The following is an 18,605-nucleotide window of genomic DNA, read 5'->3' as shown; positions in this document are numbered from 1 at the left end:
CAGTATTAGATATTGGCAACAACAGTATAAATAGAAGGTAACGTTAAAAATTTTGAAAACAAAACTTACTGTGGTAAGCTTACACAAAACACAATATAAAAATTAGAAACATTGTGGGGTGTATATACACAATATCCCGGTTTTGAAAAAAATTATCTAATGAAGCTTTTTGTATTAGTTTAACTGATTAAGTGAATAAAAAAATATCGGTAATTTTTTAAGTACACTACTTTATTTTATTTGAATTTTAACTGAAAGTTTTTGTCTTTTTGACAGCAAAAACTTCAAAAATGATATTAACTCTGAAACTTAATTGTTTACCTAACCAAAATCTTTGGATCAAAGCACAATGCAAAAAAAGGTAAAAAATATGTTCGCTTTCAATGCATAAAAATATATATTGAAACAACCAACTGGAGTCATCAATTTTATTACCGTACAGGTTTAGTTTAGAAAATTTTAATTTAGTTTCCTTGACATCAAAGTACAAACATGCTGCTCTTCAAATGAGTGGGGAAGGAACAATGGCACAGTACGCTTGTACACAATGCATGCAGTGGTTTCAATTCGACCAGCTTTCTCAAGACAAATTGATGTGTTCAGTAAGTTTTAATTAACATACCGGTACTCTAGTTGTATGCACTAGCTGTGTTGTTTAGCCACAATATATTCTAGTATATATATTTTTGCTGATATTCTTTAAATTTCAATGTTTTTCACGACTTATAGCATTTATATATGATATCATGTGACATTAACATGTGATTAATCCAGATGAAGTGTTAGAATATAATGTTGTTAGTGAACAGCCTGCGACAACTAGAATTATTTTAGCTTTTAAATTGTGATTAAAGCTATTCAATATTTTACAAATTAGACCAGAAGTTAAACTAGATTAGAATTAGTTACATGCCAACTATAAAACCTGCCTTACCACACACGTCATAGCAGGCGTTATGACACAGGTGAATTATATATTAGTGTTGGGCGATATTGAAAAAAACAAAACGATACAATATTTGAAAAAATACTCGATATTTCGATACTTTTCGATGTTTTTGTTCTAATTAAGAAAAGAGTTTCTCAGTCTTCGAAATTAGTATCGGCAATTGGCGAGGTGATTGCCGACGCAGATACATGAATGGCGCATTAGCGTCGGCAATAAAAATGCCGAGGCCACACAAGCGCTTGTAAGGTTAGGGTTAGACATTCCTCCCAGTCGTTATGCCACAACCACAGATTTGCTTCTTAGTCAACACCCTGATGGAGCTCTGCGAAAGAGGCGTGTGGATGGGTATCAAAGCACAAATGTGGCAAAACGTAGACGCTTCATTGCGAACGGCAAAGACAGTGTAGATTTACAGCCAAGCGATGAGCCTCTTGATGTGTCCGATTCCAGTGATGACACGACAACCTCATCCTCCGATACAGCATCTGATGATTCCGAATCTGACAGCTACTTCTTCATCAAACAGACTTTGTGTTGCTCACAGTATCCCGATTGTGCCGAAATTATGTTAGTGCATACGTAAATCGAGGCAATATTCTCGCAGGGAGCTATTAATTTATTACGGTACCTGGTTGAGCAATGAGCACTTAACATTATTTTATGATAATTCTACGTCGCTAGATGTCAAATTAATGTAAAACAAACGTAAATTTCTTATTAGGCATTGTTACGCAATATAACCCACCGGTAAAATTAAATTGATTTGTGCTGACTCGAACGTTGAATCAACCCAAAATTAACTTATTTTTCCTCTCCGTGAGTTATTCAACGTAAATTACTGGAACAGCGTGCGTATCGCGTTGCTCGCTTTATCGCTACTTTTGGTATTATTACATCACAATAAATCAAACAGTGCGGTCGGTGGGGGTAGACTACTCTAGTATATTTTTCACTTCTCGTTTTACATGTTTTGGTACAATTTTTTCGTAATAAACGTTCACAGCAATTGCCGAGGCAATTTCAACTTTTGTCGTTTGGCCTCGGCAACGGTTTGCAATTACGAGTTAGGGCTGTAATAGTTAAAACATCAAACGATATTGAAGTAAATATCGATATTGAAAAGATATCGTATCGAAAATTCGATATATCGCCCAACACTATTATCGCCCAAACCTGCCTTACCACACACGTCATAGCAGGCGTTATGACACAGGTGAATTATATATTTGAATATTTGAATTTTTGATGGCTTTGCTGCTTAAGAGATGGAATGGCAGTTGATGTTGATCATTTTGTTGCATTTTCTTTGCATGACGATGATAAAAGAACACTAGCACAGTTCAATTTCATCTGATAAAAAATGCTGTTGGACAAACTAGGATTTATATCAAAGCCAGAGATTAGGTTAAAATTACAATTACACAAACTTTTACCAAATTAGATTACAATTACTGACATTTTACTATTTATTCATCTAATTAGACAACTGGAATTATCTAGTTGTCCAAGCCTGCTAGTAAACATGTTTATATTTTTCAATTTCGATAAGTTTGGGGTGATGTTGTACTCCATTTGCAGATTTTGGTGTAGTTACCAACGCTTTAGTCCACATGTAAGCAACTTAAATCAAGTTTGCAGGATTTTTTTTTTTCATAATCTTGATGAAAGTGATGAAGAGCCTTACTTTGCTTTGTGTAACCGGCATAGAACAAACACCATGTCAATGGTGCTTCTGTTACATTGGGTGCTAGGTTGTGCTACAAGTTTGATGTCATTGTGCTTCAATAGCTGTTGTTTAAAGTTTCCCAAATTGATAGTATAATAAACATTATAATAACCATAAATAAGAGTGTGGTTTCAGTGTACACAACAAACTTTGTTATTCTGTGGAATGTCGACTTCTAAACCTCCACGCCAAAATAAAAGATAACAATTAGTTGAATGTATTTTAGAGTTGTGTTGAAGCTGCTCCAGGTAGCTCGAAAGAGTCTATAAAATTTCCCAAGAAAACAAAAGTGAAAATCACTTCGAAAAGAATGAACGTTTGCAAGTACTGCCAGACCGATATGGAGCCCAAAAAGCGAGTTTGTGATAGGTGCCTGAAAAACTTGAATGAGCATGGCAAAGTAAGTTCAGCATAATGTGTCCAGTGACGAATTATTGTGTTCACATTGTTCGACAAATCACATGACGTTTTATTTTCAGCAGTCATTGTTTGTTCGTTGATTCATCCCTGTTTCTACTCATATTGACAATGCAAATTTATATTTCAAAAGTAATTTGACATGACTGTTGCAAACATTTAAAACTTTCAGCCAAAGAAATGCATCTACTGCAAACTTCAATCTGCGTTCATTGGCTCAAAATGCCAGCGGTGCTCGAGCAGTCAGAAGAAGTACGGCCCGCCAGTGGCATGCAATAAGTGTGGAATCAAGTCTGCCTTTGACCACGCCAAAGCCAGGGTGAGGTTTTATATTTGTTTGTATAGCCTCTTGTTCATTTTGGAAGACAGCAGCAACCAGTCTTCATTCTTGACCACCATTTGGATGATTTCTAGTTGGAGTTGTTGTCAAGCAGGAACGGGCGGCACGCTGGTGCTTTTCCTGTGAGTGGCTATCAGTGACAGGTGCAGAACATTGCGAGATTGTTTTCGTTTGTTGATTTAGATCAATGGTTCTGTCCTGTGTTGGCTCTGTTACGTCAAAATGCAGAGGTACATGCGGAAGTCGAAGCGGAAACCCGAGAAGGTCGATGATCCTGCGACGAAGGTAATTGTGATACTTTTCAACGACTTGTCATGTCAGCAACTGCAGCTATATTTAATAAAAGATAATTGTTTTTATGTCTTCTCCAGGTGATGCGGTACTCTCCCAGTCAGCCATACCTCTTCAACAAAGATGAAGAAGCACAATCGGATCAGGCAGGTCAGGAGGAGATTTGGGATCAACTTGATGTGGAAGTCGGTAAAAAGAAGAATCCAAAAGTGCAGGGATACCGGTCGAGCATCGATCCGAAGCACAAAGATGAACGGAAAGGTGAATATGGTTTGGAAAGCTGACAAAGAGAATTCGTGGCTTTCCAAACAGAGAAGTTGCTCCTGTGTTGCCGTGCGCCAACAATTCAGCTGGTTTGTAGTAGTACTTGCATAAAATCAATTGTTTTTTTGCATCTTTTTTATTTTGTTGAATCTTTACTCGTGTTGCACGAAGGCATGATATCTTAAACTTCACTCACTTCAATATTGTGTGCTAAGTCAATAGTGGTCCAGTATTGTGGACGATCTTGGCTGCTGCTCTGTAGGCAGTGCCGAGTGGGTAACATCGTGTTCACCATCTCAGGTGGAAGCCTCCTTAGGCAAGCTCAGCTAAAGTACAGGAAAATCAAAGAGAAGAGAGATAAGCATCCGGGAAGATCATTGATCGTTCCTGAGATAAAGACCTCCAGCGCTCCCACCAGCCCATCGCATCCTCCCGCATCCAGCGCAGTTAAAGAAGAAAAGTCAACGAGCAGCGGAAACACCCCAAAGTAGGAATTTTTGCCTCCATCGGTTGTAACGTTTTCTTGTTTACAATATAAACTTAGTGTTTATCTGGGGCAATACCCGGTCATCATGTTCTGACATGTTCAGGTCGGACACTGATCAATCCTCAAGCGCCCCCTTGTGGCAGGTTAATGACCGGATGAAGAATGGAGCTAACAATATGGCCATCGGTAAGTGCAGATTGTGTAGTTCCTCCAGTCTTTCTTATGTACCTGATGATGTCAACAGGGTTTATGCTCATCTTCCTGCTTCATCTTTTCTGGAGCACATCTGAGTCTCAAGAGGAATTTCCTCAGAGATTGGTTTGAGACGACTGTTCAAGTGTTCTCAAGTAGCTTCTACTTGTCGTTTGAATCATCATTCCGGCCTCTTCTCACTGATCCAACGAGGATTGTTCTTGCTGTGCCACATATTGCAGCTCAGTTGCCTAATAGTCCAGTCGTTGAAGCGAAAAAAACGGTCGAACCTTGACTTAATTGGTGTAAAGCTGAAACTTTGCACATTGCTTCTGTTGATTATGTACATTGACCAAAAAAAAATCCCCGTGAAAATCTTTTGGTGAAAAAAAGTTATCCGCTTTTTTTGAAAATCCGCCAATTTTTTTCTCAAATTGGCGGATAAACAAACTTTTCAAAAAAAAATTTAAAAACAAAAAAAAATTTCTACAAAAAGTTTTCCAAAAGGTTTTTTCTACTAGGCCTATTTATCATCAAGAATAATATATTAAAAATCTAGGAGAATCAGAGCACCAAAAAGTTGTCATTTTCAAGATGGCCGACAAAACAGTGTAATGACAATAATTCACTTAATATTCATGCTAGAGCTTTAATTCTGGCGTCTATCCCTAAGTTTAAGGTTGTAAAGAATTCATTAAAACAATTCAAAATGAAATTAACTCATTAGTTTAATGGAAAGACTTATATGAAACAAAACCAATAACGTGAAACATTGGCAGTACAGGAATGGCAGACCACTTATTAAGTTATTTACATTCAGTTGAATACTGAAAAGTTTGGGTGTTCATTAGGACAATTATCGCTTCTAGTACTAGTAGCAACGTTCATCTGATGAAATTGAAAGTAAAAGCTACAACAAACAGGATGGTTTATTGCTTCACTGACGTTTCGCGCACCATGAGAATGCGCATCCTCAGAGCGAATAACATTCAAAATAAAACTTCACAAGGTTATATACTGTAGTGCGGTTGAAGGCAAGAAAAAATAACAGATAACTTAAAATTGAACAACTGGCCAATGATGTGTGAGCGGTTACTTTCCACGTTAAATTACGTAAATACCTCCATCAATTAGTCCTGGTCATCATCTTCATCCAGTAATGACTGATTGTACGTATTGTTACAGGCATCAAGTTGCACTGTCCACATGATGCGGTACAGGGTAGATTATTCTGCCTACAGCTCCACCTGGCAGTGCTACAGCCAGTTGTACAGTTGCTGTGGGTTCTATAAGAGGGAATCTGGGTCAGCATCCATGTCCGACTCTGTTGTCACAAACTGACTGCCTTCCAGTTTCCAACCCCACCCGTAAGTTTCTATATCACCTCCTGTCCTAGCCAGACCATTATTTGGTAGTAAACCCTTAGACAGTGAAATTTTGTCGATGACTCAGTAGGTGGTAGGCGTTCTGGTAGGCGTCACAAATGATCACGGAAACCATACAATAAATGCTTACCAACACCAAAGATTCTTGATGCTATGTCACATCCAGTGTAGGCATGTAGAAAAAGTAATTGGGAACATAATTCTTCACCCATCACCATTTTCAGTTCGTTTATTTGATACACTTTGTCAGCATTTTCCTTGTCGGAACGGAAATATAGATCTTTGTTTGCTTGTTGCGCATAATGAAGAAGCAGGACCAACAGATCTGTGTCTTCTCCAATCAACGTTGTCGAGTATGACACTACATTAACAACAGTAGCCTTCACAATCGGAACATCAGCATCCCCTGGGACATTGATCACTTTGCAGCCTTTTGACTACCCCGAAGTGTTTTACTGATCAAGTCGATCATTTTTCGTTTGTTTATGCCTACATTAACGTCATCCTCGGCCACAACACCATTCACAATATTCCTCAGGGTTTGATCCTGAGAAAAAGGTAGCCTACATAACCAGCCAGTGATGTATTCTGCGCTTCAGGATGCCTTCTGCGCTTCAGGATGTCTTCTGCGTCTTCAGGACCGAGATTGAGTGTCGGTTGCGTAGCGAAGTGGTGAGAACGTCTGCGCGACGTTCGAAAGGATGTGGGTTCGATACCGCTCCAGAGCACGCGGCTGTGTCTAGACACAGACACTTAATGGCAACCCAAAATAAGGAGAGAAGCTGACTCGAAGACTAAGCCTATATGTCACTTCGATGTCTCCTGTCGTCTCCTGTCGTCTGTTGTAGGCTATCACATCTGTGATCGCAGTGTCATTGTATGTTATGTATTGCCTTGGGCGCAAATGAAACACGATTATTATTATTATTTAGGAGTGCGTCTGTGCTTGGATAGTGATCATTAACAGTTGGAACACCATCATTGATGAGCCTTGCCGCAGTTTTAATTATTTCTCTCTTTTGTGACTCTTCATCATCCTCATGTCTTGTTTTTAGGTAATGAGATCGGAGGATTTCGGATGTCTTCTCACTCATAGTGATAATGCAATGAAGGCCCTGACCTTCAGCTATATAAATAGATTCACCACACTGTTTCTATAATTGGGTTTTCAGATATTTTGATCCTTAAGGAAGGCAATCATCATTTGCTAAAAACTCTTTCATTTTAGATCTGAGGTCTGATATCGTTAACTGTTCTTCATCATTCCGTTCAAGATGGGAACACATCTTTAGAAATGCCTGGTCCTGTTCCTCATCCTTAGGTCGCCCAGATTTTAGACGTTTTGCCTCAGGTACTCTGCCGCATTGCAAGGGTACATTAAATCCACATATAAAATTAACACTACAAGAATGATGGTATAAACAGTCTGCAGCATGCAAATCGCTACCGTAATATTCTATACGACCTTTCATGGCGCATGACCAATTGTCAGAACGTCTCTCACAACACTCTAATATAGTCCTTGCAAAAACATCTGTTTTAACAAAACTAAAGCCAGGTCTGTCCGTGAGAACTCCAGTCCCACAAAACAAACAATGAGTCTTACTGTGGAAATTGCCATCAAAAATTCGAACACTTCGTTTCCCCGTGAGGCAGGACCCACTTTCCTCTCTGTTCGTCTTAAGCTGTAGTGTTTATCAATTGGGTTGGTAGTTGGTATAACGTTTACGATAGTCTATGTGTACTTTTCGACCAGCTGTCGCAACAGTATTGTCCCCTCTATTAGTACTGGCAGCATTAATCCTATCAGCACCCTTTTGACGCAGTATAGCCTACTGGAGGCTTCAGAAGCTTGAATTTCCTTGTCACAGACCGTAATTTCTTTGCAGGCATTTTTTCTGAACCCTTTTTCCGTGTATCCGTAAACTTCCTCCGGCAATCACGGTGGACCAAAACTTTGCCAGTGTGAAATAATTGCAGTATGAAATTTACTTTTAAATGAGCACCAACACTAACAATAATTTCATAAAAATTGAATAATTCAGTAATTGTATATCCGCCATTTTGAAAAAAATGGCGGAATTTCGAAAATAACGGATAACTTTTTTTCACCAAAAAATTTTGATGGGGATTTTTTTTTGGTTATTGTACATAATGAACAGAACCAATGTACAAAATTTCAGCTTTACACCAATTAAGTCAAGGTAAAACCCTTCAACGACTGGACTATAAGACTCGTTAATGGCGCCAACTGATAATAGATTGTTGGCAGGCATCCTCCCTCCTGTGAACGATGGCAACATCGTAATGGTAACCCAACTCCGGGAGGAGATCGTCTCCTTAAAGAAACAAGTCTCCAAGAAGGATCAACAACTTATTGCCAAGGACAAGCAGGTAGGCGATGACGTCATCACTGTTAACTGTGTGTTCTTGAATTGCGGCCCTCGCTGCATTGTACGTTGCACACAGTTTCAGTGCAGATGTAAAACTATTTTTGTAAATCGTGCTCTTGAAGAGAAACAATTCTATAGATCCCCTGCTTTGTTGTTGTTCAAAGCGTCCATTGTTAAAATGAAGGTCACTTCCTTCGTGGATTGATGTATTGTTTGTTCAGATCTCTGTGCTGAAGGTCGAGCATCTCACGGAGGTCCGCAACATCCAAAGTAAATTCATTTCCCAGGAGGAAAACTACCTTAAAGTCATTGAGGGACTCCGCTCCAAGAACCAGGAACTCCTCAAAAAGATCGCGCAGATCTCCAAGGGGAAGGCCTGAAGGGGGTTCCCCTAGTGAATCGTTGAACTTGCTGGTGACGTGATACAGGATGAAACTGCTTCAGTGACGTCATAAAAATCTAGAATGGATGCCTTGTACCATCTCCTCCACCTTACGAGAGTCTTAGGCATTTGTTTATGTCAATCCTTGTGATCAGGCAAGGGATCCGCTGGGTTTACTGATCACGTCATGCGTGGTCTCACATCATTTGACGTCAATTGGTTGCCTTAGTTACGAAGTCCGCCCGTATAAACAATCCTTGCACTATTTCATTCGCGACTATCGCTGTGTTTTTCAATTTTTTGAAATTATTTTGCATTGTTTCGTCATCATTACGTGTGTGTAATGCCATCGTTCCGAAGAATCTCATTTTATTGATTTTAAATTTTTAAAGAAGCCGAGTTCTTTGTCATGAGTGTTTGTCATTGCTTTCCATCTCAGCGACCGCCATCATCGATTCTCTTGGAGGAAGCTTGTGGCAGCCTGAAAGTTGTATTTTGTTGTTTGTAGATTTTGTATTCTCCAACTTGTGACGTACAATTGAATCGCATCGATGCTGTGTCATCCGACGTCAGAAGAATAGCAGCATGACGTGCCCGGCTGTCATGTGGGATGTCGGTTTCACTTTATGGTCCACCACTAGCCAGCCATGCAGGGTTCAATGACCACTCGTGATGGAATTGTTTCGTCATCTTTTTCACAGTGCTCTGGGGCGCCACCAACAACATGTTTTGAAAAGAAAAAGTTTTACTTAAACACCAGTCGCTTTAACATCACACAATAGATCTCGTTGCTGGTTCCGAAATGGAAATGTTTCTAACTGTGATTGCGTTGTGATGTGGCACTACATTCCCCACCGTGCGCAATCCACTCAAACCCGTACTTGTGGTTAGTGGGCGCACATAAGCCGTGATAGCTGCACAACCTCATCAGCTGCACTCCAATGCGTGGTTGTGTTTGGACTTGAAAGTACCAGCGAAGACATTAACCTCAAAACTGAGCACAGGTACCCGTGTGACGTCATGTGCTTCCATGAGGTTTATGCTTATACTGTATTTTCAATCAAACGTTTATCAGTTTAAAGAGACGCACCGCCGGCTGAAATGATGCAAATGTTTATATTTTAGAACAATTAAAGAACCAACATAGCATGGCTTGTAGTCTCAACGTTGCTCTACATTAAAAAGACGTTTCTGTCTGCGCTCCAGTTTCCTTATAGTTAATTGTCATCACGGCGGTGTGATCCGTTTGACAGACGTTTCAAGTCGGCAGCCGTGGCCGAGTGGTTAGCGCGTTGGGCTCGCAGTCGAGAGCCTGCATGTTCGACTCCAACCACCCGCACTTGCTGTTGTTTCTCTGGGCAAGAAACTTAACGATAATTGCCTCTACCTAGTGATCGATTTCGAGTAATGGGTAGTACCAAATTGAAGTCATAAGTAAAGTAGACAACCGGATAACAGACATTGCCGTCGGCTGCAGCGTGGGTCAGGTGTATGTCGGAAGGCGTACACCGATGCATAGCGCTCAAGTCCGCTTTCCCGCAATGCAGGATAAAGATAAACAAACAAACAAACAAACAACCAATCGTTCCTTGAAAACCAGCTTCACACCTTCAAATCATTTGACTGAGACAGGTTTTGCTTTGAATGTTCGTATCTTGATTACATGCAGTCAGAGCAAATTTACTGATCTTATAATTTTTTTTAATAAAACCTGGCTATGCAAACCGTTTGTAGTTGAAAAATTGTTTTCAGCGTCATAGTTCTGGGTTGGGCTCCACATATGCTTTTGCATGCGGAGTGAGCTATGACTTGTGTGAAGCTTTGCCACAAAATTTAAAAATAAAATATCTCGTCGGGGCAAAACTAAAACGAGATGTTCAAGTCAATTAATTTCCATCATAACTTACTAAATGAGTGAATAAAGTTTTCAAAACAATTGAGCTGATAATTTAGAAGAGGTCTGGCAACACTGGTCTGGAATTTCAGAATCAGAAATTTTCTCCATACTCGGAAATCTTCCAGACATTGACTCCCAGGTCGATTTTGCCAGCAATCAACATAACAGAGCAGGCTACAGGTGATATTATGATTTGATTATGCAAGAAAATAGAAAAATTGATAATTATAAGTTGTTTGTGTTGTGCGTAATAAATGCTACATATGAATTTACCCAATGTTGAGTATGGAGAAACAATTCAAATTAGGTACGGTAACTAATAGTAACTATAATCCACCAAAGATTTTATTTGTGTCAGTTCAGATACGGTATGCTAAAATGCAGAAATACAAACCCAGATCAGTTTCAAAAAAGGTGCAGAGCAGTGGTTTCCAAAAGTTTTGCACAGCGGATCTTTCAGAATTTTTTACTCAAAGTGGCTGTATTTACTGGACTGGTTGTGATCAAAAAGCATTGCTTTGTGGTAGGTGCTGCCAGGGTTAAGGTTTGTTAGGGTGGAAGTGTTGCCAGGGTTAGGGTTTTATTCTCTTTCCATGACTTCAAAATTTCCCAAATTATATAATAAGGTTTTGTTTAAACAGCAACTTTAATTTTTTCAAAGTTAGGGTAGAATGCCTTATCTGGCAACATTAGTGCCGTAGAAAGAGCTAGGCTATGTTTATTTTGATAATTTGCTGCCCTTTAAAAACCAATAGGATGATAAAAATCCCATTATATTATGTTGGTTAATTTGCTAAGGCATGCAGTCCAGCAATGAGTGTGCCAAATCAGCTTAAATACGGTACAAACAGCAGACCATTGGCCGTCAACCGGGGTGACTTTGTTCAAAATCGACACTTTTTGTTCTATAAATTAAAAATTGCAACTGATTGAAATTCCAAACCTTCCTCACTATAACACTTGTGGTCTCACCTATCCAATCACATATTGCTTATATCCATAGCTGCTGACCGAAACGCGCTATCCTTTGGTTAGTATGTGAACAAAGTCACCCAGCAAGCCACACTGCAAAACTGATTCTCTGAACAAATTTGCACGCAAATGAGATGACTTTGTTCAGTTTTTAAATTTTTAAAAAAATTGTAGGGGACAAAACAAGATATTGATTAAACATGGAAATCTTTTCTGGACTGTTTCGCTCCAATATGGACGAATGGGGAATGGTATCTTCCATGAGTGTGGCATGGAGGAACAAACGGCAGACCACATGATCAACTACGTCGTCTACCATGGCCCAAATGGGATCTGCGGTCTGCGCAATTTGGATGACGAGACATTATAATACAATGGCTGCTCGATGTTTGCTCAAACATCTAGCCCGGATCACCATCACTGTCTCCAGGGTGGTAAAAGGTAGAGCCCCTCCACTGGCGGAAAGAAGGTTCACACAAAAAAGATGGAAATCTTTGTCTTGGCCTGAGAAAGTCTCTTCTGACGCATGGACAAAAAGCAAATCGAAAGCATTCAATTTCGAATGTTGAATAGTTGTGTATGTGTAATAACAGCATTGAATGTAACATCAAAACCTTCACAAACAACACTACCATTTTGTAATGAAACAGTAAAAACATAAAAACAAAGCCATTAACGAACAACCAACACGTTTAAGCCACTTGATCCACTGTGCACTGCGTGTAATGAAACGACAAATTTTCAATAAAAAACGATAATAGTCTTTGCGTTAATAGGTCACTCCTGCACATTGAAGGTGATATTGTTTGTCGCACACAATCCAGTGATCGTCTCCATCCTCTTCCCATAGTTTGTGGCATTCGGAGCACACCCAATTCACAGTCGGATTCGCAACTGCTGTGGAGGAAACATTAGAATGATTAGAGGAAGACAGTTGGTTTGCAACTAAAGATTCTGGGGTGATAACCTTCCCTGGAATGATCTTTTTTCCTCACCGTCGGGAACCTCCTTCCGTGTTTTTATTGAGGCCACAATGATTCCATGAAGGTGGATATAGTGGCTCTGGTGGATGACCTAAAATAAAATGAATGAACAACTTTTAATTTCCCAGGAATTATGGGTAAAATAACATTTGCAGTATGAGTACCGGTAATACAATAATAGCAAAGATCGGAAGGACTATTACTTGTAGTGGGTTGATGACACAGATAAAGCGAAACAAAGTTATTCCCCGAAACCTTGCATAAAAATAAAAGTGAACAAAGTCACACCACTGAACAAAGTCACCCCGGTTGATGTACTGTCAGAGGTGGGCACCTGCTACTTTTAAAGTAGCGCGCTACCGCTACTCGGCCGAAGTAGCGCGCGCTACCGCTACTTTTGTCTAAAATGACACTAGGAAACACTCAAGTCCCTAGTGACGCAAAAATGACCTTGAAAACGAATGTTGTCATTCGTTTACGCTGTCATTTTGACGTTCGTTATAGAAAACACATTCTAAGGGAAATTTATTGTTACGCATCTTTGAAAAACACGAGCATTTCAAAATGAGAGTCACTAAGTCCTGCCCGCTTTCGCTTAAGCACATCTTTTCCGACAGAGAAAAGTCTCTCCACCGCAGCACTGGAAGGAATGGGGATGTTGTATTTAATGAACAGATGTTTTAACTCGGTATTCGAAAAGCTCAATGACCTAACCCACAATTGTTGCTTCCTTCTGCACCGACGTTTCACGGGATGGCGCAAACACTCCAAACAATGCATCCTTGGATTCATGACTGGTGTTGGTGTCACTCTTCTCGGTATCAACCTGGCTTGATGTCTCCCGCAACAGTCGAATTACATCTGTCTTGACTTTTTCTCGCAGTGCGTCAATCAGCATCATCTGTGGAAACGTAGTGCAGAAATTGTAGCCACAACGTCTTGAAGGAGGGAAGAAGACATGATGCCATAACGCATTTCATGTTGTTGAAGCACTTGTTGAATCGTTTCTTCACCCCTTCAAGGACTTTCACTTTCAACTCCTCACAGGTCACAAGATCACTGATCTCGGTCAACTTTTTCCCGCAAATTGTGATGGTTGGAAGCAAGACTCCTTAATATGCCTTGGACTCTCCCTGGAGAATGTCTAAAGCCTGGCAGATAGGCTTCATCACACGGAGATATTCGCCGAAGAAGTTGACGTCAGCTAGAAAAGACCGAAACTTTGCAACCAAGCCGATTATATAGCTGCTTGACCACGCCAGCATTGCAAAAAAAACAAGCATTTTTTCAATTTAAATTAAAAAGTAGCGGGGAGCGGGAGTGCGACTGAAAAAAAAGTAGCGCCTCTCCCGCTACCCCTACTTTGGAATAAAATTAGCGCCGCTACTGCAGCAGGTACTCCAACTAAAAAGTAGCGCCACTACCGCTACTTTTACCAAAAAAGTATCGCCGCTAAAAAAGTAGCGCGCTACTGCCCACCTCTGGGTACTGTCAGTCTACTATTGCACAAGATTGTATGGGGCTTGCCATATTGCAATGGGTGCAACCTATTTCATCCCCTGAACAGTTCATACCCTGATTTTTTCCCATGAAATTGGGGTACGAAATAGGTTGAATCCTTGACTTGAACATTTCTAACCCTGACATCATTGCATAGCAGGAAAAATTGTTGCGAGAATATAATTTCCAGCGCATTCTATCGCGCATCCAGAAAGTGTTAATACTACAGTACAGTATATATATCCCTTAGCTTCTGTTTGAGCAAACAAGCTATGGATTTTTACGTTGCTTCAACGATTGATGACATTGAATCAACGTAACAAAGGTGAATTCTTTGCTAAGAATGGATGGGAGTACGGTACCGTACAGGGTTCGATCTTAGCACTGGTCCTCTGGCCAATGTCTAGTGCGAGTTCCCCGCGGACCAGTACGAATCGTTTCGCACTGGTCTGACTGTCCAGTGCGAAAATATCATCGTATTATGTCGTTTGATCGTTTAGGGTGTGTGGTTCTCGTTTGCGGTTCTCTTCAAACAACAAAACACGTGATACGTGCGTGTTAAACCGTAAGAAAAAGACAATCGCAATATCACGTGTTAAATCGTAAGAAAAAAGCAATCGCAACATTACATGACGGTGTTAAATCGTAAGAAAAAGAGTAATTGCAACAATATGTGAGCTGTGATAGCTGTTGCTGTAGTTAGCCTAGTACAGTACTCTCTGGACTGGGCTGACCACGTACCGGTAACAGATCTTGTGACCATCCAGCTACAGTCAGCAGAAATAAAAGATTTCGACCCCAAACCTGCCATATACATCTATGGCTGGCAAACGATTCATCTGTGAGGTCAAGAAGGCCCGACACTAGGCCATTGCGTTTTGAGGTCAATTTTTCAAAATACAAGTATATAATAGGTTTGGCTAGGTGGGAAATCACATAAAACCACCCAAAAAACATTTTGAGCAAAAAATATCAATGTTTAGGGGTCCCTCCGCCTCCCCGAAAATGTCCGAGCCCCATTTTTCCTTAAAATTGCATAACTTCTAAACCGCTTGAGGTAGAAACTTTGTTTTTGGCTCTAAAGACTCAGAAGTCACATGTTCCTATCTGCTGTAAGAGGAATGTGTTCTTTAAAGTGTTGAGAAAAATAGTTATGAGCCAAAAAATGATTTTCAGGGCATTTGAGACTTTGAAAAATCATAGTAACTGCCTAAGTAATCATGCATATTTTAAAAACAAATGTTTAGTTACAGAGTACGGTAAATTGTGTTGAAAGGTGTTGTGTATACTATAAGTAAACAAAGTAACTGTAGGAAAATATCAAAATAAATGTGAATATTCTAAATTATCCCAAATTGGGGTCATTCTACCGGAAAACATCTTTAGCTCAGGAATGCATTTAAGTTAAAATAACAAACAAATTCAGGTGTATGTTTATGAAATGCATGCGTCAGCTCAGTACCAAAATGAAAAGAACAACGTTAACTAGCAACATACAGTAGCCTAATCCAATTTAGTTTCTAAACTGAGAGAGACCATAGACCAAATGGCAAGGGCAAATGGAGTAAGATGGTATGGACATGTGATAAGGAGGGAGGAAGGAAGTTTTCTTAGAAAGGCACTAGATCTAAAGGTGGATGGGAAGAGGAAACGCGGTCGTCCAAGAAGAACGTGGAAACAACAAATGAAGGATGAATCAACATGCTGCTTGGCATTGCATTGTCACTGTCTTTAACTTTTCTGTTCTGAAGGCATTGCGTTACATTCCCGATTAACCGTTCATTAGGCATTTGATTGTTTTTGAATGATAGCCAGTCTCTTTTCTCACCAAGTGTTCAGCATGGAGAGCACTGGCTTGTTGCATCAAAGAATGCAGCCAATGGCCGATTGCTCCATGCAAGCTTCTTGGTGTCTACAGATGTACGGAATGGCCCGTTTTGGTGAGTCCGATCCCTATTCGGTGATTTTTTCAATTTTTTTTTTTGAATTATTGGGTACCGTACTAATTATCATTGCCGTTTTAGGGTTAGGGGTTAGGAGTTAGAGGTTAGGAACTCACCGAATCGGACTCACCGTATAGTAGCAGACCCACAGATGTAACACATATTTTTCGAACATCTGCAATCAAAATTGGTGGATTGTTGGAATGGCACGCAATGACAAAGACAGTGACGATGCAATGCCATGCAGCATGATGAAGCAAATTGACGACTCCATAAGATCTTGTGTCACGTCCATGACTGTAGAGTAGACCTGAATTCATGGTAAGCCATTTGTCTGATTCACAGGATAGTGTATCTATCGAGCTTGCGCCTCGCTATGCTCGTGTGAAATATACCCAACCGTTAAAATCGTATATTCCTGCTGAGTCTGGAAACTGCCTATTTCTCTTCATGACTTTGCGCGATGTGACTTACTTGATATCTAGATACAGTGTATCTTTATGTTTTCTTGAAGGTATCACAGTTGTGATGTGAATTTGTTGCATTCAGTATTCGCTAGCAGTTTTAGCTGTTTACAGTGTTCATTACGATTCCTTCAGTGTTTGTTTGTGTTCATTCAATATTCTTTAGCAGGTTCCTCTCTCAGTTTAGAAACTAAATTGGATTAGGCTACTGTATGTTGCTAGTTAACGTTGTTCTTTTCATTTTGGTACTGAGCTGACACATGCATTTCATAAACATACACTTGAATTTGTTTGTATTTTAACTTAAATGCATTCCTGAGCTAAAGATGTTTTCCGGTAGAATGACCCCAATTTGGGATAATTTAGAATATTCACATTTATTTTGATATTTTCCTACAGTTACTTTGTTTACTTATAGTATACACAACACCTTTCAACACAATTTACCGTACTCTGCAACTAAACATTTGTTTTTAAAATATGCATGATAACTTAGGCAGTTACTAGGATTTTTCAAAGTCTCGAATGCCCTGAAAATCATTTTTTGGCTCATAACTATTTTTCTCAACACTTTAAAGAACACATTCCTCTTAGAGCAGATAGGAACATGTGACTTCTGAATCTTTAGAGCCAAAAACGAAGTTTCTACCTCAAGCGGTTTAGAAGTTATGCAATTTTAAGGATAAATGGGGCTCGGACATTTTCGGGGAGGCGGAGGGACCCCTAAACATTAATATTTTTTGCTCAAAATGTTTTTTGGGTGGTTTTATGTGATTTCCCACCTAGCCAAACCTATTACTTGTATTTTTTAAAAATAGACCTCAAAACGCAACGGCCTACTCGACACTGGCTATGTGTTTACAAGGCCAGACAAACACACATCGATTCCGAGTATGACCCCGTGATCGTCCCATCATCAGATTCCGATTCTGACCCATCATCGGATTCAGAAATTGAAGAAGAGCCCCAAGTAGATTGAAGATTCAACGTAGATTGAATGTCTTGCCTAGATAAACTGTTGTTACTGTTATTGCCATTGTATATTTCCATGTTATTGCCACCATTCATTATTGTCGTTTTAAGGTGGTTTTCCTTGGGTTGGTCTCGTGCTTCCCACGACAATCTTGTTTTTATCAATAAATGGGATGGGCCAGTGCGATCTCGTGCGGACCAGTGCAAATGGTGAGCCATTGCCCATTGGTCCGGTTGGCCAGTGCAAAAAAAAGTTAAGGTCGAACCCTGCGTACCTACTTCTACATTAATCAGCGCAATTTAGTTCAAGTCTTGCATCACAATGTCTGGCTTTGATCTCCAAGTAATAATATTGATAAGGCAAGGTTAGTTACAAAATTAGTTAATACGAGTAGGCTAAGTTTTGGTATTATAGTAAGAAAGAAAAGGCCCAGGGAAAATTCTATGAGTGAGAATGAATACGATGAACCTACTTAGTACATACTTAGCCTACTCTGCATCACTTTTGCTCACATGCCACGCAAAAACAAACCTTAGGAAAAAAGCCTAGTGAAACATTTGACCCTTCAAGCGCAGGCCGTTGGTGTGATGAAAGCCTTTCAGAATGACTTTAGTGAAATTTTAAAAAGTCTTTTAAACCGTAGATATAGTTCAAGATAAAGTAATTAAGCATGACGATCGACATTAAAACTGGTGTGTTCGCCGAGATAGCTCCTCAGTAGGGATGGGCAAAATAGAATACCGAATATAGAATAATCGGTTGTAGAGCCTAACCCGTTTCAAAATGCATATGAAATCGGATAATTGAAACCACTTTAACGATCGACTTCGTACTACTCCGTTTGGTCGCAACAAATTCGATGCAACAAAAGTAGAATTGTTTATCAATTTAGTGCGATGCGGCTAGGGATGGGCAATATAGAATTTCGAATAGTTGGAATCCGAATCTCTAATTGTTCGAATTGAAACGACATTTCGAATCGAATTTTCCAAACCAAAATAAAAATATCCACTTTTCAGACAAACAAAATTTTTTATTGATTTTTTG

General features: G+C 39.7%; 1 protein-coding gene across 1 annotated transcript; it reads left to right on the top strand.

Moving 5' to 3' along the window:
- The first annotated feature begins 446 nt into the window (after positions 1-446).
- LOC145768746 (protein FAM76A-like) lies at positions 447-10,082 on the top strand. The gene is made up of 9 exons (XM_082580330.1): positions 447-602; positions 2,902-3,075; positions 3,265-3,411; positions 3,616-3,717; positions 3,804-3,984; positions 4,288-4,474; positions 4,578-4,660; positions 8,324-8,445; positions 8,666-10,082. The coding sequence occupies exons 1-9, from the start codon at positions 507-509 to the stop codon at positions 8,822-8,824; spliced, it is 1,251 nt and encodes a 416-aa protein (XP_082436456.1). The 5' UTR covers positions 447-506; the 3' UTR covers positions 8,825-10,082.
- The last annotated feature ends 8,523 nt before the right edge of the window (positions 10,083-18,605 follow it).

This window comes from Aplidium turbinatum, chromosome 4, assembly GCF_918807975.1.
Source record: "Aplidium turbinatum chromosome 4, kaAplTurb1.1, whole genome shotgun sequence".
Classification (NCBI taxonomy): Eukaryota; Metazoa; Chordata; class Ascidiacea; order Aplousobranchia; family Polyclinidae; genus Aplidium; species Aplidium turbinatum.
The sequence above is the reverse complement of the archived record's forward strand: the minus strand, read 5'-3'. Positions and strand labels throughout refer to the sequence as shown.

Bases quoted from the DNA above. Each gene is read 5' to 3' on its own strand.
- LOC145768746 (XM_082580330.1), top strand. From the start codon at position 507: ATGAGTGGGGAAGGAACAATGGCACAGTACGCTTGTACACAATGCATG. The intron at 4,475-4,577 runs GTAGGAATTTTT...TGACATGTTCAG, and splicing joins AGCAGCGGAAACACCCCAAA to GTCGGACACTGATCAATCCT. The intron at 4,661-8,323 runs GTAAGTGCAGAT...GATTGTTGGCAG, and splicing joins AGCTAACAATATGGCCATCG to GCATCCTCCCTCCTGTGAAC.